This window comes from Tinamus guttatus, unplaced genomic scaffold (genome assembly GCF_059628265.1).
Source record: "Tinamus guttatus ecotype Peru unplaced genomic scaffold, ASM5962826v1 Tinamus_guttatus_pri_ptg000213l, whole genome shotgun sequence".
In the NCBI taxonomy this organism is placed as follows: domain Eukaryota; kingdom Metazoa; phylum Chordata; class Aves; order Tinamiformes; family Tinamidae; genus Tinamus; species Tinamus guttatus.
Window position 1 is genome coordinate 1,076,535 of NW_028288747.1, and position 22,455 is coordinate 1,098,989.

A 22,455-nucleotide genomic window follows, 5' to 3' on the forward strand; every position below is an offset into this window, starting at 1 on the left:
TTTTTGCCAGCTCTTGTTGTAGAAGAGCTTTCCATGAGCTCTTGCCATGCTATCCTTCCTGCTTTACAGGATACCAAAATAAACAACGTATGACCAGAGTTCTGCTGTGAGAACTCCAAGCTCGCAGAAAAATGGAGTCTAAGCTTTGTGTAGCAGCCACAGCACAGAAAAATACTCCCTTCTAGTAACTTAAGAACAAGTATTTCAGCAGCTTTTAACACAGCTTTTATTTTTTTAATGGAATTGAAATAGCTGCGCAGTTAAATTTGTTACTATCGTTTTTATGTTATGGAACATTACAAGATTGTAAAGAAAGTCATAAAGAAACACTAGTGGCTATAGGCCACTATGCATATGCTGCAATTCAAATAAACAAAACTAATTGTATGTTGTGTAATAAATAAGCAAACCTGAATGAAGTATGGAGGAATCATACAGCCAGCAATAAAACAACTCTCTTGTGTTTTTACAAAAGCAACTACTCTTGCTCACAAAAACACAGCATCCTGCCATGCTAGTAACACGAGCAGCTGACAAAAAGCATCAGAAAGCAAAAAGCCCAAACAAACAAACAAAACCCATAAATCTCACTGGTGCACTGATTCTTCTGAGAATTTCCAGTCAAAGTCAGACTCCCTTATGTTAATCTTTGAATTAGCCCACTGGAATACTCCACGGAACTTCTCCATCAACAAAACCAACCCTGCCATTAGCTACATTTCTCAGAAGTGCTCAATGAAGCAGTCAGCCTCAGCAAGCGGAGCCTGCAGGGTCAGGAGATGGGCTCTCTGCAACAATGCAAAGGCTTTGAACCTATTACTGAAGAAGATTAGAAAGTTTTGAAAGTTGAGATTTGCAGTCAGAGAGGAAAACTCACTTGGCTTGTTTTTTTGCAGAAATACAAGTAAAACTTGTAAGAGAAAAACAAGTGCATACAAAAAAAAAGAGCTAAAAAATGTAAAAAATACCCATGACTACTTCACAAGAAATAGGAAGATTACATGATTGTTTTAATTTGGTTTGGTTACCATCTTCTGGAGCATCAGTTAGGTGGCAAAGGGTACATTACAACAATCTCAAGAGTTCATAAATACATGGTAGAGAATAATGACAAGATTTAGCCTCTGTTGAAAATAATGGGATATAATAGATTATGAATTTTTCAATATTATAAATGATAAAATTAGTTACTTTGTTGGAAAATAGGTTATTCTGTTTGGCAAGTCAAGCACATATGTGCCATTATTTATCAAGTGCAGCAGACACCCAAAGAGTTTTTGATTTTGTTTTAGTGTTATGTTTTTTATGAATCATCATCAACTGATAAAAATTCTATTAGTGCCTTTTATACTGTGTAAAATATTGCAGGGTATCTTTACATGTATTTACATAAATATATTTTCCTGCCTATAAATTTGGAATCTAGGCAGACCACCATTATTTTTAAAAATAGTTTAATAATCCAAACAAGACTCAGACATAGAATATAATCATCTTTGAAGGTATTAGAATGCCAGCTGCAAGATTCAGCTTCCTTCCCTCATCAGCTTCCTCAAAAACTATAATACTAGTCTGCTACAGAATTAAAAGTTAAAGATGTTTTAATTAAATGGCAACAATAGGTATGTATTATTCCCTAAACATGCCAAGTAAATTATCAAGAATAAAAATTCCACTCCTGGACAAATAAGATGATGTTTGCAACAGGAAATTGGTTTGTTTAAAGTGTTTATTTTCAGACCAGAGATGTTCCATCGCATTTTTCAGGGCAGAAGACAATTAAAAAATTACCTTTTATACAATGTGCAATCTATTTGGAAGGTATCTGATGAGAGTTTTATGTCTTACTTCTTGTATTAACCTCATTGACAGAAGACAGCATGAAGGCACTAGAACAGAACAAATTGAACATTTTTTCTGGCTCCCACACAAATTCTTAGTGCTAGCAAAGTGTTCTTAACTTCAAAAGCTGCACATATCAGTTGTTGGCTCTGAAACACAGTATCAGATGCTATTTCTAGCATAGCTAGTATTAGAAAATAACATATTGACCATTTGAATAAGCCTTGAAAGTATGTACTTTTCAAAGATAACAATATGTACTAATTGTAAACTGCTGTTCAAAAGTGCCACTTAATATCTGTGCACACATTCTCAATGTATTCAGCTGTCTTTCTTCAATTTATTTCCAAAAGAAATTAGAGCAGTAGGAGTAAATATCAGTAAGTCCACTTTTAGGACAACCATATCTACAGTCTTCCCAAGAGCAACAAGCACACAGATGACTTCTTTTAAGAGAGCAGGTTAGTAGCACACCAGTGTAATTCTCTTCCCCCGCACTCTTGGCCCTTCATTTTGTGCTGGGCAAAATCAGCTGCATATTTTGTAACATTCACATCCACATGAAATTTGGCTTTCAGAGACACTAAGATAAACTTTATGTTTTGTTTCCTAATTTGGTCATTATTCCTGGCAATTTTACTTGAGACTATAAGTATTTGAAATTATTCACATAAAAACAGCTGTTCATCAAAACTGTTCACCAATATATATAGGTACTGAAGTGACAAAGTACAAGAGAAAAGTAGCTCAAAGGAGTAAAACGAAAATGCATGATTAGTGGGATCTGAAAAATCACATGAACAGCATCAAGCTCATGAACTAATCAAGATGTAACGATAGTTAACTGTAATTAGTATCTTGAATTAGATTTTTTTTTAATCCCAGTCTAGCTGCAATGATACATAACTGTCATTTTCGCTTATACCAGTGACTGAATCAGATTCAGAGAATAGATGTGCTTGAGGAGCAAGTACACATATTAAATCTGATTTTTGTTTCCACACTTAGACAATATTTTTAAGATGAAAGCTGCATTTCACTGAAATAAAACCCTGAAGTCTAGAAGCAGATATGTTCTTTCTTCTCTCGCAAAGGTTTTACATAAGAGAAGGAAGCTAAGCTCCTGTGCTTTTGATGGTTTCAGGTCTTTTATAAGTGCTCAGGAGAAGTTAAGAGCATTTTAATATTGATACAGTATCTGATTAATGGGTCAGTCTGAACTGTCATTATTTATTTTTCTCTTGCTTTTTACTTAAGTAACTTAGCAAAACTGTAATCTAGAGAGAAGGAGAGAAGAAAGAACGAGGAAAGCAAAACAAGTAAGAGGACTCTTACCAAGGAGAGACCACAAGAAGATAGGTTTAAACGCTGGAAGAAGCACGGCAAAGAGCAAATAATTAGCTGTACACCTCCACCCCAAGGGCTGCTTTTACTGAATTACACTCTGTGAGGGATTCAGAAAATCTTGGGAGACTTGTGTGAAATGTTGACTATAAAGGCACTTCAGATACCTACAGCTAAGCAATTCAGTGTAAATGCCATAATCTCAAACTGAATATCATCCCAATGGTAAATTTTTTAGCAGAGTCTAGTCGCCACCCAGATCAGAGTTGTATCATGGGTGAGTATCATGCTTTTCAAAAGCTGCTTTTTGCAAAGTAGTGGTAATCACCAGACAGCAAGAATCTCACAGTTTCTTCGCCCATGCAGAACCTCTGTGTTCAAAGTCTAGACAACATAATTCTTTAAAAGCCACTGGGATTTTCTAACTTTTATCTCACTTTCAGAAGTTGGCCTCTGCAAATGGATACTCATTTCCAGAAATTAATTCTAGGCAATTATAACTCTATAACCATCAGATATATCAAAAGCTAATAATAGTCACAGCAGAGACCATCTGTATCTAATGAACAAATGCACCATTTGTATGTGTATAATGAATGGGACTACTTTCAAGCACTTTTTTTCCTTGATCCCTTTCAGCAAGCACTTTTCGGAAGGAAAGGAGAAAAATAAACATCAGCCTGAGGCAATTTTTTTTTGCTAGAAGTAATTTGCTAACACTAGGTGGAAAAGCATAGGAGAACTGCCAAACAGCAGTCTAACAGTATGTAAGATCTCTGATGCCAATAAACCTCAATGATAAATTAAAATAATATTTCCTGTCTCCCACCAGAGGTCAGTCACATCATAGGAATAAAATATACGTCACCAAAATTCTGAGTACTCACTGATTCTGTGTATGGTAAAAATTGAAACCCCATTTTGGTCCAATTTAAAGTACTATTTCTAAATGTTTTATTCTGTTATGCACTGTGAGGATAAATACTTTTTATGTGGCTTAGTATCACAACTGCAGGAGAAAATATAGAGCTCTGGTAGCAAAAAGAATACACTAGCAAAGCAAGATTAAGGTTGTTTTTCAGTGATTAAAAAAGAAATCTGTTTTCTTATAGAAGAGCAAGAAACAATTCTGTAAAAGCCTAAAGTGCTGGCAAACTGTTTCTGATAGATAAGACTGTGCATGATAGAAGTGGATAGTAATAAACTGTCATATTTCACCAAGGCAGTCACATTTCTTCACGGAAAGCCACAAGAGAAGTCGGAGGAACTAGGATTCAATCTCTCAGAAGATTGAGGAGGTAGATTGTGGTAGACACCTTGCATAAAGGGGTGCTTATGCAGGCCTAGATTAAACAAAACTCTTGGCAGTTAGCAAAAGCATGAATTATTCTACTGACTAACGTAAAACACAAACATTGGAGCATTCAATATAATCTCAGGAATCTGAGATACAACCTCATGCTGTCAGATGTTGTACTTCTACTAATATATAATGTTCCTATTCTTAAAAAGTGAGTTTTAAATATTTTCTGTGTAATATATTTCTTTAGCATTTTATTCTTTACACATGATTTTCTGACTGAGGGAAATGATTATCCCTCTCTTTTCAGCAGATAGAGTCAAACTGGGAAAATCTTACAGAAAGGGAATGCATTTGTAGCCCGTTTCTTTATGTTCTTTGCACCTACCTCTTCTAGGAGCTTTTGTTGGAGATAGATGTGCTTGTTGGACCTCTCAAAACACTAATTTATGATTGCCAAAAGGGCGAATGTAAAGAGAAGAGAGGCTATGTGGCTTTGTTCCTTATTCTCTCTGCACCTTCTGGCTACTGTTGGAGATGAATATAGTGCTTGTAGGATTTTGGCATGACCATGCATGACTGTCAAGATTGTTAAAGAATTGTTAAAGAAGAAGTTAAAGAATGTATATTTTGAAGACTTATATTTAGGCTTAGCATTGGCTTCTAAAGATGGAAATCAATACTTCAAAAATGCTTTCTGGAAGGCTGTATAAGTAAGCAGCTTCATTCCCTGATGCAGGTCACCAGGCAGCTACACAAAAAGCCGCAGGAGCAAAAAAGGAGGGGTGAGAGACAAGCAGATGGACACAGCAAGGGCTGTTGCGAATGCTGTTGTCCCATACACGTGTGTGTGGTACTGGCTTGCACACTGTACCTGATGATGTGGGACCGACAAGACTCTCCTGTGTGTAACGGGATGGCTCTTCTCTGTCCCTGGGCCTGGGACCATGGCGTTTACAAGCAGCCCTCATATACAGGTAGAGGGCTCAAAGTGCTTATTATCTTAAAATCCTTATCTTAATTTCTCCTGTGAATAGACTTCAGCTGAGAAAAATTTACTTAAACTGGAAAATGGCACATTTTAAAATAAAACATAGAATTTTGAGAAAACAAACAAACAAACAAAAAAACACTGCTTCCTTCAACTTGAGGAGCACATTGAATCGGAGGACGGTGCTGAGGAGGAAGCCCTTAGGGACTCATTAGCAGCTGGTTAAACCAGGCTGGGGAGCAATGCTGGGTTACACAGAACAGCAGTAACGGCTCCCGATACCCAACCGCGAGTGTCACCCCCGGTGCCGGTGCCGGTGCCGGTTCCCCAGCCCGCCCGGTAACGCCGACCCGGCCGTTAGCGGCGGAGGGCGGCACCAGCCGCCCCGCCCCGTTGCTAGGCAACCTCGCCGTGCGCCCCTCCGCGGGCCGCCCCGCACTCCCAACGGCCTCTCGTCTCCGTCCAATCAGCGCGCGGCGGGGGCGGGCCCACCGCGTTGCCCGGGCGACGGGCTTCGTTTTCCCCCTGCGCGGAGGCGGCGGCGGAGCCGCTGCTGGGGCCGCGGGGCAAGTCCCGGCGCGGGGCCGGTACGTACGGGCCCCCTCTCTCACTCGTCGTGCGGCCCGCCTCGCCTCTGTTCGGCGGGGAGGGCCTGGGTGTTCCGCGGGTTGCGGTCGAGCGCGCTCGGCGCCGCCCTGCGCCCGCCTGCGACCCCGGCGAGCGCTCGGGCCTTTGGGATGTTATGCAAAGCGTCCGGGTCGGGCTTAGGTTTAGGTATCGCTAGTTTCTGCTTTGGTTGTGGCACTCGTGGGGGTGTATTTATGCAGTCGTGCTTGTGTTGAAAAGGTACGTGTATATTCGCATATAACTTATTTCTATATTTAACAGCAGCAGCAAAACTTAATATCCTGTAAGCATGGCCAAAGCAATCTTAGAGAAAGCAAAGCAAAAAAAACCACAAAAACCAAGCTTGCTTAGAAAACGCTTGCTGTCCGCAGGGAGGGAGAGCTTGTTTATACTTAAAATGCTTTTCCCAGGTGGGACAGGGATGGGTGGTGGGAGGAGGGTGTGAAAGCAAGCATAGGAAGTTGAAAGACTTTAAATGTATGAAACTAAGCTGAAGTTTAATCAAGCAAAAGCTGGTGAAGCAAGTTGAAGATAGTTGGCTGCAAATATGTAGAAATAAGTCGTGAAGGTCATTAATGTTAAAAAAAATTCCTCTGGTGTTTTGCAGGACACTTTATGTGGGAATGATCCTGTGGCAGCTTAAGTGACAACTACTTTAGAAGGTTAAAAATAGCAGGCATGAAATCAAAGTCTGAGTAGGATCTTTAATTACTTGCAATGCTGTAGTTCATAATCCTGGTTTTGAAAATAGATAAGGATCTTCTCAACAACTTCATGATGTAGATCATGAATGCTTGGTTGAAGATGCCTCTTTCAAGCCTCCAAAACTACCTGTATGAAGAATATCTTTCCGAAGTACATCTTTTAAAAATATCATGTGATAGAGAACTTCAAATTTCTACTTTGTTAGAAGTGTAGATTTATTTTCTCAATTATGCTTTTCTTATTATGCTTATATTTTCAAATCTTGTCACTGTGTTGTGTGTTTTTCCATGCTTCATGCCTCTTCATATATTTGGTGTCTCAGGGTTTATGTGGGTAGGAAGAGTTACTGTGATGATACTGTGTAGTTCACATATTTTACTAATATGAGACAGAAGAAAGCATTAAGATAACATGTGAGTTTGAATAACTTGTTATAAGAGCTGAGAATCCACCAGTAAAATATAGTGTAATTTGGTATTGAGTAATGTATATTATAAGTTGAGCTAGTTATTATTTATGGTAGCAACAGAGCTATCCTCTGGGTACTGGTAAAGGGTAGAGGCTTCGTATAGTTGACTTTTCCTCATTTAAGTCCTGCAGTAAGTAAACCTCAGCTATCTATCAGGGCCTTTTTATTCCTTATCCTGTCCTAGCACAGTCTGGAGAACCTGGGTTTGATGCTGTTTGTTGCCTTTATTGGCTTAACAGTAAAGGTTTGTGCAAAACTGTTTTACAATATTTTATATTGCTCTCAAGACACCGTTCCTGTGTTGGATGGGAACTTGGCTCTTCCAGGTCTTTCTCCCATTTGCTCTTGTTTCAGCTGTCAGTGAGTCTTGACTGCAGCATCTTCTCTGCTGAGGCTCTTTCCTAGGCTATGTGGCTGACTTTGTTCAGTTTTATGTGGGAACTTCTGTGTTGACAGAGAAGTTGCAAACTCATAATTTCTAAAATCTTCATGGCATCTTAGCATCCAGTGCCCAATATCTAATTTTCTATTTAATGTTTATAGATCCATAGATTTCATGGGCAGTTGTTGGAAAAGTTACACCAGAGTCTCTTGTTCTGGTGCTGTATATCATTGGCCTTACCCTTAGTGAAATTATTACTATCTTTCTTTTCCTTAATGCTGCTTCCTCCTCTCTTTCTTCCTTCTTCCTCCCCTTTCCTGCCCCATACTTCTACTGAGTATAAGTTTGGTCTGGGTAAAACATTCTTCAACTTTACAGCTTATGTGGTCAGTCTAAATTCACGTGCTGAATTTGTATAATACACTGATTTAAGTAATATTCCTATAATCGCTGGTATTAGTCTCCCTCTTCCATCATTTCTTAAAATAATAGTATTTTAGATATTGTTGTATAAATCCATCTTTCTTTAATACATTTCATCTTCTCCTTTGTTTCTGTCTTGGATAGGTTGTTTTTGTTGAGTGCTCCTTCCCATTAAACAACCTGTCTTTCCCCCTCAATTGGGAGCCTTAGAACACATATGTCCCGTGAAGTATGCAAACAGAACTTACTGCTGTTGCAGACTGCTCTCTGAAAAAGAGTGGAAGAATCTTCATGTTTTAAAATATTATTTAGGAGACACATTTTTAGAGCTGACATGTTTTCACGATAAAATCATATTAACATTGTTTCTAACCAGCTTGACTTATTTTTCTAAGTGGGTTTTCAATTAGCATTAGCAAATCTGTCGAAGGGTGCAATTTGTAAAAGATGATATACAGCCATGTGTCTTCCGCACTTGGGCTATTCAGTCTCTCCTGACTCACCAGGTTTGTTGATAATTAAATACAGATGATGAATAACACAAGAACTTGATCAAGCTTTGAGGGTTTTTAAATATTACCTGTTGAGCCTCCTTACTAGATGGAATTATTATTATTATTTTTGTCATTACTTTCATAACTTGCAAGTTATATTTCTGGTTGACTTGTTTGTGCTTTGGATACTGAAGGTCTTCCTGCAAAGGAAAGTTTATGATGTAATGAGCTAAATAAAGTGCTTTTGTTCTTTCTTTATGTATATTTCAAGGGCAGGTATTAAAGACTAAGTATGAATTATCTTAAAATCTAATTTATCCAAGTGTAGTTTAGAAAGTGGTTATTGAAGTATGATCTCAGGCAGGTAACTTTCCTATTTCTCTAACGCTGTATGCATGCTTTATGGAATACAATTGGAGCCTCTGTTAAGTGGAAGTAATGATTACTGTAGGTATAATCATGTTCATTTATAGGTTTCTTCACAGATAATTTGAAGTTATCTCCTTAAAGAATAGCTATAAATGAATTTTGTTTTTCAAGATCCAGTTATAGAATGTCCTCAGGAAGATGCATAATCAAGTTCAATCCATTGCTATTGTTAGCAGCTAGAGCCTAATCTTCATAAACTGATCAAGCTCAATCATGAAAGTGGCTCGGTTTTTGTCCTTGTACCCTTAATGAAAGGTTGTTATATAGTCTCATCATGTTGATGATGTGCATATGTTACTGTCAGTTTATCCTGATCATAGTTAGATGGCCTGAATGCTCTGATAAATACATACAGCTTGTTGGGAAAGAGCAAATGAGGAAAAGACTGTAGACAATCACAGAAACCCTTCTTATGTTTGCACCATCAATAGCTGGAGGGTGGGTGGATGTTGGAGACTGAGCGGCACAAGATGTGTGGTCACTGTGACATAGCTCCACCATGTCAATGAAGGCTTATTTTGCAGAACCTTGTTATAAATATCTAGAGCTCTGTGTCTGTTCAGCAAAAGTGATGTATTACTTTGTACTCTAATTAGTAGTAAATTCTGAAGTTTGTGTTGTAGTTAGTTATCACTGCATGTTTTATACCATTATTGAAGAGGTCTTCAATGCACTGTTGCAATAAAACTTGAGCCATTTTGAACTCATTTTTAACTATAGATATTAAACTGAGGAGCTTACATAATGCCATATTATTTTAAAAAAATTACACAAAGATTTTTTTTTTTTTTTTTTTTTTTAAGTATTTTGCTCTTTTTTCATCATAAAGACTTCAGATTCCTATTGTGTATCTGGTAGCTTCATAATGTATCAGAAGATATAATGTAAACTTGTAGCATGGTTATCTCTAACATGTAGTCATTAATCACATCATTTTTGGTGCTTTGATGGGGCATATTATAGAATGCGTTATCCATGTAGATGGGCACAGAATGAGCCTAGCTGTTGAATTGCCTGGGTACAATAAATCTGGAGGCAAGCTTACTAAAATTCCAATTTATATGTGGTTGAAATAGTCAGTTACTTAGAATTCCTTCTTAATTTTGGCATGTGTTTAATGATGCAGAATTATTGCAAAAATAAATAAGCCCTGACTACCATGAGAAATAGACAAATCTGTTTAGGATTTCATTAAAAGCAAATGGTGATTAGAGATATCTTTAGGGAAAAGAACTTTGTAGTTGATTTGACATAGCATATCAACTGCTACTTTTTTAATAATAAAATAGATGATAGATTAAGGTAGAGGACAATACCTTTCTTCACAACTGAAATGCCTTGCTGTCACAGGGTAGCATGGGCATGTACTGTCAGTTCACTCATTCCAGTGCTCAGAATTATTAATTAACCAAAATCTTTCAGGAAATCTGTCTATATATGTGTACATTATACTTAGAGGTATATTTAAGAATACTGATCGGATTTAGGCTGAGACCGCAGCATCCTTCAATAGCTTATTGCATTACTGAGTTGTGGGAAGCATTTCCTTAATCCAGTCCAGAAAGGCTTAGGCTGTTTGGGTTCTAGATCTAGGAAGAAACTTGGGGGATACTTAGCTGACCATCACCTCTCTTTGAGGATTTGTAAGTTATGATGACCACAGAGCCGGGAAGGTTTGTATGATGGCTCTGGAATGGCTGCAGCTGTTGAAATGTGCTGTTGCAGTACTGAACTGGGGCATGAACAATGCAGCTATCTTCCTTTTTTTTTTTTTTTTTTTTTTTTTTTTTAAACCATGCTGCCACTAGTAAAATGCCCTATGAAGTCAGCTGATGTGAAATACAAGAGAATACCAAAACCTGCTAACTTCCTGCAGAAGAATAAATAGTCAGACAGCGAAACTATCCTGAGGGAGAGTAAAGAAGCAGAAGCTTTCTGATTAATTGGTGAAATGGGACTTTCTCAAGCCCTAGATGGAGGCAGGTGGCTGTAGGTGAGCCTTTTGGGCTCTGCTCTCTGCATACAGGGGAGATGCAGGTCTCTTAAAACACCAAAATGTGATTGGAATATTTGTTGCTTCTGTCGTTAAGCATGTGTGCCGTGCTGTAGCTGTGGCCCCTCCTACTGTCACATTATTTGTGCCCCTTAAAACCACACCCCACATAACCAAAACAGAGCAAAGCCCATGATCTTGAAGGTATTTTGCATTTCAATGTTTTCTTTTATGCACTGAACCACTCTTCTTACAGGCAGTGCATTAACAAAAGGATGATCATTTGAGATAGAGAAGAATGACTCAAACAGCACCTCATTTTTCAGAGCTCAGAAGCACTGTAAAATTCAGCTTGAAGCACTAACCTGCATTAATTTTAAAACACTGGAATATTTTTAGTAACTGTTTTGTGCATTTCAGTGTTGATTTCTTTTTTTCTAATTCAGAATTCAATGTAGAGACAGTATTTCAATTTTTTAAAGTATTTCAGATTAAATATTTATGTAGCTTACTAATGTAGAATCGTATTACACAGCTCTGATTTGAGTAGCTTGGTTTAGTTTCAAGTAGATTGTAGCTCAGAATCAACTGTCCTTACATGTGTTGAGATTTAGTGGGTTTTAATTTCACCTGTGCCTTCTGCCATGGCTTGGATGACTTATATTTCTCACTGGTTTGATGAAGATGATTGGTATGAAGGACAACAAAGAGTAAGAATTGTTTAATATTTTCTGTTTTACCTTCTTCATGTTTTTCTTTATGCTGCTGCTTATGTTACCAGTACTAAAAATAAATATCCATGGTATGCTATTAAGAAGGTATATGTAGTAGATTTAACGAGACTTTTAAATAATAGAATAGCACTTTTAACTCTTTTTGAAGATTAAAGGATAACTGAATAAAAGATATTGGAATTTCAATGACCACCTAGTTTCATTTTTAGATTGCATGGTTTTGTGTAGGAATTGTGTAATACATAACGAAATGGAAATCAAACATTTTACAGTATTTAGAAGAATTAATATACTGCCAGTAGATTAAAATAATTGTTGTCAGTAATTGATTAAAAACAAGGACACAAAAATCACCTGGGGACATTTCCAAGTTATATATTAAACATTTGTATTCTTTTATTGTCTATTATATGTCTATATTATTGTCTACTGACAGTTCTTCTGAAGAAGAAATTGTGATTACTATAGCAACCTTTGTACAATGTGTTGGATTTTTTTTTTTAATTTTTAATAACGGCATGCCTTCAGTAAGCTTAGTCTACATTTTTTTCATAGATTTGGAGTAGGAAGTCACCTTTATCAAGCTCCCTTTTTTAGCTGTACTTGTATGTATGGTGTTTGTGGGTTGTGTGTGTGTGGGAGGGGGATTGTTTATTTGTGTTGTTGATACTTTGTTCTCCGATAATAAATTGGAAGGCAGGAGATGCCAATGAAAAAACAGGAACCAGCAGCATTTTAATTGCATTACTGTAAATTACATAAGGCCAGTTATTTGCTCAAATATATTTTAAAAATAGCAGATTTTAATACTTAATATCTGCATGCTTTATATATATTTTTAATAGCTGTTCATCAGGGACTCAGTTGAGATGTGTCAAGATGTAACTTCATCTGAAATCAGAAGTGTTTTCTTGGCAATCTGCCTGCAAAACAGTGTTCTGGTGGCTATAGTGGCTGTAGATTGGAAGATCACAACTACATTCCTAGGGAGGCTCTCAAATGCTTTATACTGGTATCAGATATAACCTTACATAATAAGAAAAAATATGCACAGTATCTGAAACCAGGCATTCTATATGATTAACTAGTAATCTACAGATGAGAGTTTTATTACCATTGATGTGTGATGATTTAGTGGATGTAGTTTAATGTCCCTGGTAATGTTTTTTTAATAGAAATAGTAACATTTCTCCTTAATCTGTTTCAGAGTTGCTCTCATGATTTCAGTATTGCTCTCATGATTATGTTAAGACTGCGTGTTCTAGTATGTATTAGGCTGCACAAGTCATGCAGTTAGGACAATCCAGCACTCTCCTTTTTAAGGCTCCTCCATTTATAATTTTGTAGTGTTAAATTATTGGCCTTAATGTTGTTGCTGTTGTGAGTTTAAGTGATTGTTTCTTTTCTAAAATTCTTTAGTCATATCCTGGAGAAACTCTTCTATGTTGTGAATGAGGAATGTGATGTTCTAGGGTGGGTGGGGGGGGAAATAGAGTATTCATGTCCTTAAAGATTTCATGGATGCTCAAAGTGGCTAAAATAAAATTGCGTGCACCATCTTATTTTTAGAACTTTTTAGAATATTGTTTTATTGCTGAGTTAGTGGAACTCGACATAGATTTTTTTTTTTTCCATTTATCTAGTTGCCCTTCCAACCCACCTGGTTAGCTATTGTTTTCTAAGAAATTAGAGCTTTGAGGAGAGGCTTGGATGGCTTTCAAGAAGGTGGTCTGAGTTTTTTGGCTCATTGTGTAAAATTGAGAGCACTGTAAAATCCAGTGTTATGGGACAAACTTGGGCTGTGGTTTCATGTGTGGAAATTTTCCAAAGTTCCACCAAAGCTCTGCAGCATTTTTAGGGCTTCTTCCCTTATGATGTCAGAAAACTTGTAGTTCTAGTACTACTTTGGCTTATGTATGGGGTGCGTGTGTGTTTTTTTTTAATGTTTAGAATGTCACTGAAAAACGGTTGCATGCTGTCTGTTTTTAAAAATGATATTTTAATTAATTTCTGGTTAGCTTATGTAGGACTGACTGTACTCATTTTGAACATACCACCTAACAGGCAGTTAGGAAACTCCACTGCAGATGCTGACTCAGAGTCCTAGACTAGATTTCTGTATTTCTGAAGAATCTTGCTGAAACTAATAATATTGTTCTAAAACCATTTTCTTAACTTGTAATTTATTATATTGGGTATTGCATCTATCTGTTTCTAACTCTTCCTTTTTCTATGGATCCACTAAAATCTATAACATGATTTTTGACAAATTTCTATTGTCAAATTTTGTATAGCATAACATTCTCAGCTTCTGATATACTATAAATCTCTGATATGTTAAAATTAAATATGTATTGAGATTTCCAAAATTCCTAAGTTGAGACTTGTATTTTATGCATTAAAATGAATTTGAGATGTGAAATTGAGTACTCATCTGTAGGAGTCGGTATTTCTTTATACCAATATTTCCTACTTTACGGACATAGAATTTAGAAAATGTACAAATTTCTTACTAATAAGTTCAAGAATGAGTCTTCCAGAAACATAATTTCCTGAAGCTTCATTGCTCTGTTTAGTCAAACTTGACTGTAGCCACTCAAGTAGCATGTGTACTGGAGTAATTCCTATTTTGTCTAGACAAAATAGTCAGGATTCAGAATTTAATTTCTTAACATAGCTGTAATGTGCAATGTGCTTGGTGCTTTCCAGCCCCTCTAGAAGAGGGCTGCTACTCATTTATACTACTATTTTTACATGAGCTGTAGTGCTGCTAAGGCTGACACAATGCAGAGATCCAGGGATTTCTTGGTAGACGTGAGGACACAGGAATGAGTGAATGTGCCAAGTCTTTTTACGAAGACATGACTTTTTATATTGCTAAAGTGGTATTTAATTATTACATTACCATTGACAAAAATAATAGCCGCTGGGGCAGCAGTCTTGTCACATCCTATGTATCTAGGAGTGAGAGCAAGCACTCCATGTAAGGAAAACATACAGACTTACCTGGAGAATCCATACAAGCAGGGGATGTGTCAAAAAGTTTACTGCATTAAGCTGTTCAGAAACTAGGACTTTGTATATACAAAGGATATTGTATATTGCTTTTGTGTACATACTGTATTGCAGATATATTCATATGGACAAGGCATGCATGTAATGGATCACAATCACTAATTATATGAGCATGCATTATTCGTTATGCTAGTTAGATTTGTGTGGCTTTTTTAATATATATATATATATATACACACACACACCATACAAACACATTTCCTGATAATTAAAGGATGCTGATGGAAGAGCTGCTATGTGAATATTGCCGTAATACATGCAGGTATGCAACAAACAACAAAATGCACTGGGTAGCTGAAACAGAAAGAGTTAGGTTAAAATTAAAATGGTGTCTGTTAAAGAGCTGCAGTTGCCAGGCTACTGCCACTGCTGTTTGGTGTAGTGCGACACAGTGCTCAGGCTCCTCTCCTGGATCCTGTAATAACTCGGCTTTATTCTGGGAATGTCAAGGTTTAGTTCCTTCAACTGTCAAGTAAAGTGATCTACAACCAGAAAACGATTCTGCATTTTTGGAAGGAGCAAGGTTTTGGAGTGAATATGGACGTTAAGTGGGTCACAAAAAATGCTACCTATGCAAAGGTAGGGATTTAGGCATTTATCATTGTTATTGATATATAACAGTGTGTATTCAGTCCATTCAGGTTTTATATTTAATTAGCATTTACTATGGTATACACATTTCTTTTCCTATATTTATCAGTGAGGAAGGACTGAGAATATTGCGGTTACTCTTGCAAATTCAAAAAAGAAGCAGTTTCTGTTATCCTTCTTTTCCTCGTCTCCTTGGAAACTGTGGACGTTCTTTGATAGCATTCCCAGTATTGTTTGCCCTTTACATTTTGATATGCATGCTTCTTTCAGTGTGTATTTAAAAATCCAATGTAATTATTCATAAATCTCTTATTTTTGAGATAAAATATTTTCATATTTTAAACAAGGATGACTGAAAAATCATTATGGTTAACAATGCAACATGTGACAAGTTACATGTTAATGCAGTTTTTCTAGTTTCCTGCCATTTTGCTTAGGCTGTTCAGATGAATGTTTCTGGCTTTCTTGTCCTGTGAGCATATTTGACTGAAATGTCCTGTAATGTCTGAAGAAACACACAGGAAACGGCTTTGATGCATGATGCTCACATGAGATAAAACAACAAAGATTCAGTATGATACAAAATTTTAACTTCTCCTAGATACATGGAATTTTAAAGAAAATACACTTTTATTAATTGCAGTTTATTTTTGGAAAAATGGAATATATAATTCATTGTAAGGAGCAGCAGATATTACCAATTTAAGTCAGCACAGTGATTAGTCAATGAAGTTTAAGTGCTTTTTTATAATATAGCTTAAGAAAGATATGTTGCATATATGACTTTTTTTTTTTTTTACATATACTTAAAATAGGAAAAATCTATACCGGGGATCAGAGTTGAAAATGGTTCCTAAGGTTGAATTAACTCGGTGAAATCTCAAACTGCCTTTTTCATCTAAATCTCAGTCCTATTTAGAACACATTTTTATTTAGATACCAAATTTTAAGAAAACTGCTAAGTTATCAAAAATTTTTTTGAAATTAGTCTTGTGGATGAGTGATGTGAGTGAATTCAAAAATCTTTAATAAAGTTAGCTTTTGTTTTTAAAATAAATGTAGATGGAGGAGAATGTGTTCCGTTTGAAATGCAGTGGTTAATACATCTAGTAATGCTTCACACATAGCTTTAGAACAAGGCTGAAAATTTTATAGCCATATAAATAGCAGTGTTAATATTATTCTTGGTCATGTTTAATATGGTCTGAATTCTAATCACTGATACACGTGTTTTGGAAGCTAATAAAATATATTGGTGCCCTGTATATTTTGTCTCTTCGCTGTTAGTCAGCTGCTTGGAAAACATGGAAATAGTAGCACTGATACTGGAACCATCTGCAAATCCAAATGATGCTTCATTGTAACTATAAACTCAACATAGAGAATCTTTCTTTTCATTCTAGATTTCAACATTAAGTCAGAAATAACACTCAATGCAGAAATAAATCCCCTCTGCAACTATCTTGAGCCTGCACTGCCATTTGAACTGAGACCACAGGCCACTATTGTTTACCTAGGCTTCCTTGTCACTCTTGGTAGTTGCAGTCTTAGAAATTTGTGTGTAAGAATGAGCATTTCATCTGAATTACAAGCTTGATAAGATCTGCCAATGCAATTATAGTTAAATTTATGCCAGAAAATAGTTCTTAAACAGCCTTACAGCATTTTTGAAATCCATTTAAAAAAAAAAAAAAAAAAGATAAAATACATGAAAAGTCTCCGTGCTTGGATGGGCATATGGAAATGTTCTTTGCACCATGGCTATTCTTAACCATAGCTAAGCTATCCGTAGATAGAATCTTAGTAGGGTCTCTTCTTGCACAACCAGATCACTTGCCAATTTTAAAAAGCCTCCCTGTGTGTGTGCGCAACTCTACCACTTCCTTGGCAGCCTGTTCCGGTGCTTGACTTTTTCTTTAATAGATAATGTACAATACGTTTAGTCAAGTAGTCTACTGAGTTGAAAGTACATGTGTTCATATCAGTTTGTCATACTTCCTTTTGGTGTCTAACCTAGGCATTTGTGTTAATGAAAAATGTTTGGTATGGAAGTAGTGCTGTGCTTTATAAATAACTTGTATCCATATCCCTGTGAGAGACACAACTGCCTTGTAACATAAAATGGAAAGCAGCAGCACAATGAAGAAAGTGATTTGTGGAGAAGAGTGAACTTTGAAGTGGCTTTCTTCTATAGTTGTCTGTTTAGCAGATGCGATGTGTGAATTTGTGCAGTCTTGGTTGTGGTGCGGTATACGAATGAGTCATACAAAGGCAGCCAGACTCATGTGCTCTGCCTAGTAGCATTTCAGTACTATTGGGGATTAGTTATTGGGCTAGATGGAGAATTGGCCTGATCCTGCAGGAGGTTTCTTGTGCTCTCTTACAAAAGTAAGATGCTGCCTCATTCTGAGCAGAGCTAGTAGTTTAAGATGCAATAGTATGAAATAGATCTAGTGCTTATGTTTTCCTGGTGTTTTGTCTATCATCATATTCTCTCAAGGGGATTCTGTCTTACTACATAAAACCCAAAGCTCTTTTATTACTATTTCCTGCAATTCACTTTAACTTTTTTATTAGACAGTAAGTATTACAAAAATTTAGAAGGCTTCTCCAAAAGAGATAATCCTGAGTAATTGTAGTTGTTCTCAACTACTGGTTTGAAGACATTTTGTTGACGAGGTTGTTGAATGTAATTCTGTGTAAAGGGCTGTGCATGGTATATTTTGCCCATATTGTCTTTGTGGAGTATGAAGGGAATAAGCAGAGAGGGCACCAAATTGAAATTTAAAAGTATTGGTGCTGACTTCAGAAGAAAATGAACAATTTCAACTACTGTAAATGAAGAACTATTCAGATTTTCCCATGCCCTTTCACACCTCTCCCACTTTTTTCTTCTTATAATACCGTTCAGAAGAATGAATTAATATTTTGTGTGTAGCACTGAAGCCTTCAAACATCTGCTTGGCTTTATTGTTGCCAGATTAATTTGTGCCTCATAAAACACAAGACTTTGTTCAAGCACAAAGCCCACACTTTATGTTCCTCAGGTACATATGTTAAAGTTATATGAACAAAATGCTGTTTTAAAATTCTGTTCTCATGTTGTAGTTTAATGAATTTCTGTTTTATAGGCAAAAATGTCACGGGTTAAACAAGTGGGCCTGTTAGCTGCTGGATGTCAGCCATGGAACAAAGATGTCTGTGCTGCTAGTGGAGACAGATTTGCCTACTGTGCTACCCTTGCTATTTATATTTATCAGGTAATGTTATTTTATTTCACAGACTAGTTGCATTTTACATTGTCATCCATCTCATTTGTTTATTTCACTTCCAATCTTGTCAATAAATGTTTCTGCAATATTCCTGAGTATATATGTTTGTTCACTACTGTTTGTTATGTAAGTATGTTTGCTACTGAGAAGTTGTCTGTGTAAAACTACATCTTCTATTAAAGGCATCTTTTCTAATTTATTTTTATTGCTTGTTACAATTAGTACATAAAACCAGTGCAAACACTGTTTGAAATGTCTGTTTTCAAAATGTTAGTGAAAGACAAGCATTCTGTACAGCAAGCATTCAGGAAGAATGTAGCCATAGAAAAGCAGACTGAGAGAGTAATGGAAAAAGCCCATGATTTCAGTTAAGGTGTAAAAGTAGTCTTTTGAAATGGTTTTAATCTGCTGTGGGGAGCTTGAGGCCTGGATCTTCAGAGCTGTTATGCCTCTGGTTGCACAGCAGTATGTCTCTTGAAGGGCCCAGTTGCTGTACTTTAAGATCATGCTTAGTTTTGAGGGAAGGTGTCAGGAGGTGTAGTGGATAAGCTTATCTTCACTGCATCAGTTACAATGCTAATGAGAGTAGAAAAATTAAAATTTACTGTGTCAGATTTATGGGTTTTTAATAAACCAGTTCATTTAAGAAATAAGAAGGAATTTCTTTGCACTTTTATATTTCTAGACCTTTTGTAGTTTCATAATGATTGTTACCATAAACCATTACTTATGATCATGGCATATGGCATGAAGCATTTTAGAATCCTGCTATGAAAATTGTATTTGAGTGCAATTATTTATGGAGTATAATAATGTATAAGAGAAGAGGAGACAGAACACGATAATAGTTTTGCTAATTGAATAGTTGGTAACCTTTCTGTGTAAGCCAAGTAAATAAGAATTTAGTTCCTTGAAATGAAAAATACTGAATTGTTAAATACTGTATAAAGTATAAATAGTATAAATGCTATACAAGTATAAATTCATCTGTAAGCCCAAGTACAATACTGTTATTTGAATTGTTTTGCACACCAGCAATATTTAAAGCTTCTGAAGTACTTATTTCAAAAAATTAATTTGTATTTTTTAGCTGGATCACCGATACAATGAATTCAAGCTCTGGGCAATTATGTCTGAGCATAAGAAGACAATCACAGCCCTATCTTGGTGTCCTCACAACCCGGATGTGTTCGCAAGTGCCAGTGCGGATAGTTTAGTGATTATTTGGAATGTAGCTGAACAGAAAGCTGTCGCCAGGCTGGACAATACAAAAGGTATTTCATGCATGGACATCTATTACAATTCTTTCATCTGCAGTTACCAAGAGCAGTTGATATGAATCGTTTGCTGTATATTGTATAGGCTAGTGACTTATCAGCCTATAGCACAATATTCATGTGGTCATGTTTTAGAAAGTAAAAATAATGTATTTGAATAGATGGTGCTGAATTTCTTTTAAACAGTTGTAGAAATCAAGTTACAGAAATAGGCAATGCTTGAATTGGTTATTGCCATTGTTATTTTTGAGTAGAAAATGCATCATCACGCTAAAGGATAAATAATTCTAAAGCCTTGTATGATTTCATGTAAAACTTACAGAAGTACATTCAAAGTATAGGCTTGAACCAGGTCAAGTATAAGTTATCAGTAAATATGAAGAATGACTTTTGCTTATTCTAGTGTTTGATGCCTCCCAGCATCTTGAAACTGCTGCTTGGGAGACAATATTGGATGACAACAGAGAACTAAGGAGTGGCTAAAACTTGTACCTGCCACCTTTGCCTGCCCAGTCCTGAATCATTGCTTTCAGTCTAAATTAGTTCCTTTAATTCTGCCCTTGCAGGCAATTTCTTTAACCTTTTTTTGGTGTCTTAGGTTTCCATGATTTTTACATGACTTAGGTGCAACCAGATGACGGTTGGTCTTTTGGCCTCCTCTGAGATACTTTGGCACTGGCTGTTCTGTTCTTTCCAGAACACGAAGCATACCTCCAAGTCTTTTACAGAGGGAATAAATAGGGGAGAACACTCTGACTGTCTTACAAACTCTGTTTTGAGTCAAATTTTACAAGATAAAGACTGATAATTATTTTTCAATGGCTACTTCACATCCTTAAACTTGTTGAGCCTATAAGTGTGTATGAAAGTTAGTTTTATTTTATTTTTTTAAATTACTGCTAGAGTAATTGGTTGAAACCACCTATTTACAGTACTCTTATTCTCTGACACTGCTGTATTAAAACTTTTGTAAATAAAAACACCTGTGAATTTTCGGCTTAAGGAATTTGTCTTATGGTCACTTATTCCTTCAGACACACATTATTAAATTATGAGGATAATGAGTGTTAGAGGAGTTAAGGTTAAAATCTTTAAATTTGAGTGCCTGAAGTTAGGCCGTAAGCAACTGAATTAAATCTATTTGATGTCCAGTGGAAAACTGCCTTGTTCTCTGTAATTAGAGCTTTAATTTTCTGTCAAACTTTCTTTCTAAACATATCTTTCACTGTTAAGCACATCTCTATTTGAGTTTCATTATATCTTGCAAAAATAGGCACTCTAAAATAGCAGTATGTTGTCAGCTTGATAGCAAATCAGGAAAAAGGGATTTGCAATGATGAATAAAATGATGAATGAAATGGCTGGGATAGTTTAAAGGTTTGGGTTAACTGTTGTCATCAGAGGCACCAGTTGGCCTTGGCACCAGTGAATTCAAATATAGGTATCATAAAGTACAACCTATCAAAGTATTACTAAAATGATTTGAGAAATAGCTCTACTCCCTGCATATATATAGTTTACTGCTATGCTATGAGATATTCATGTAGCTTCTTAATCTTCAGTTTCATTATTTTTAATGTAGAAAAACTTTCTAGAGCTGTGTAAGACAATGCTGGGTTAAGCAATATTACACTGTGTTTGATATCCTGCATCTTACTATATTATTTGTATGTTTCAGGGATTCCAGCCTCACTCAGCTGGTGCTGGAACGCAGGTGACTCGGTTGCATTTGTGTCTCATAGAGGCCCCTTGTACATTTGGACTATCTCAGGACCTGACAGTGGGGTAACTGTACATAAGGATGCACATAGTTTTTTGTCAGATATCTGTCTGTTCAGGTGGCATCCAAAGAAAAAAGGGAAAGTAATATTTGGACACACTGATGGAAGTCTCTCTATTTTTCAGCCAGGTAAAAACTGATACGCCAAAAAATATTTATTTCTGTATATGTCTGCAAATCTACTTCTGTTTTTTCCAGTTTAGGTTTTATAAACATATAGTCTTACATAAAACCTGTTCCTAGATTTCTTGCTCCTTGCATGTTGTGAAATGTTTGTTTTAGATGTAGAGCGCAGAGCAAATTGTACTTAACTCCCTTTTGTCACCAACATAAGACTGCAATGCCTTGAAAAGTATAACAAAGTGATTTTAAGGGAGCGATAATAGCCAAAATTTTCTGCTGCACTGTATCTTCTAGTAAGTCTGTTGTCCTGAATTTTGATTTATTTGCATCTCATGTTCTATAGTGTTTTGCCATTTTGTTAATAGGATGTTGTGTTGTATTCCATACTGTTTTTGGAGTTCTCTTGTATAAAAGCCAGCAGTAACAGCTGCTCTGCATATATCACAACACAAAATTTGATTGTTGAAGATAGTCTTTTCCCAGTATTGGGTAATAGAGTTTTTACCAGCTTGAGAGCAATTTTGCCTGTTTCTTTATTTGGGATAGTTTTCCAGACAGTTTGTTAGTGTTATAATTACATATTCATTAAGGTAATTTAAAAAGA

At 36.2% G+C, this 22,455-nt stretch overlaps 1 protein-coding gene across 2 annotated transcripts in view; it reads left to right on the plus strand.

Annotated features, from left to right (window-relative positions):
- The first annotated feature begins 11,573 nt into the window (after window positions 1–11,573).
- The window catches only part of WDR17 (WD repeat domain 17), a 38,265-nt gene continuing 27,383 nt past the window's right edge, over window positions 11,574–22,455 (plus strand). For both annotated transcript variants that reach the window (XM_010224169.2, XM_088524620.1), the window contains exons 1-4: window positions 11,574–11,709; window positions 18,531–18,659; window positions 19,762–19,945; window positions 21,627–21,857. In XM_010224169.2, coding sequence (XP_010222471.2) covers window positions 11,644–11,709; window positions 18,531–18,659; window positions 19,762–19,945; window positions 21,627–21,857 — 610 coding nt within the window. In that variant the 5' untranslated portion in view covers window positions 11,574–11,643. The remainder of the gene's footprint in view (window positions 11,710–18,530; window positions 18,660–19,761; window positions 19,946–21,626; window positions 21,858–22,455) is intronic.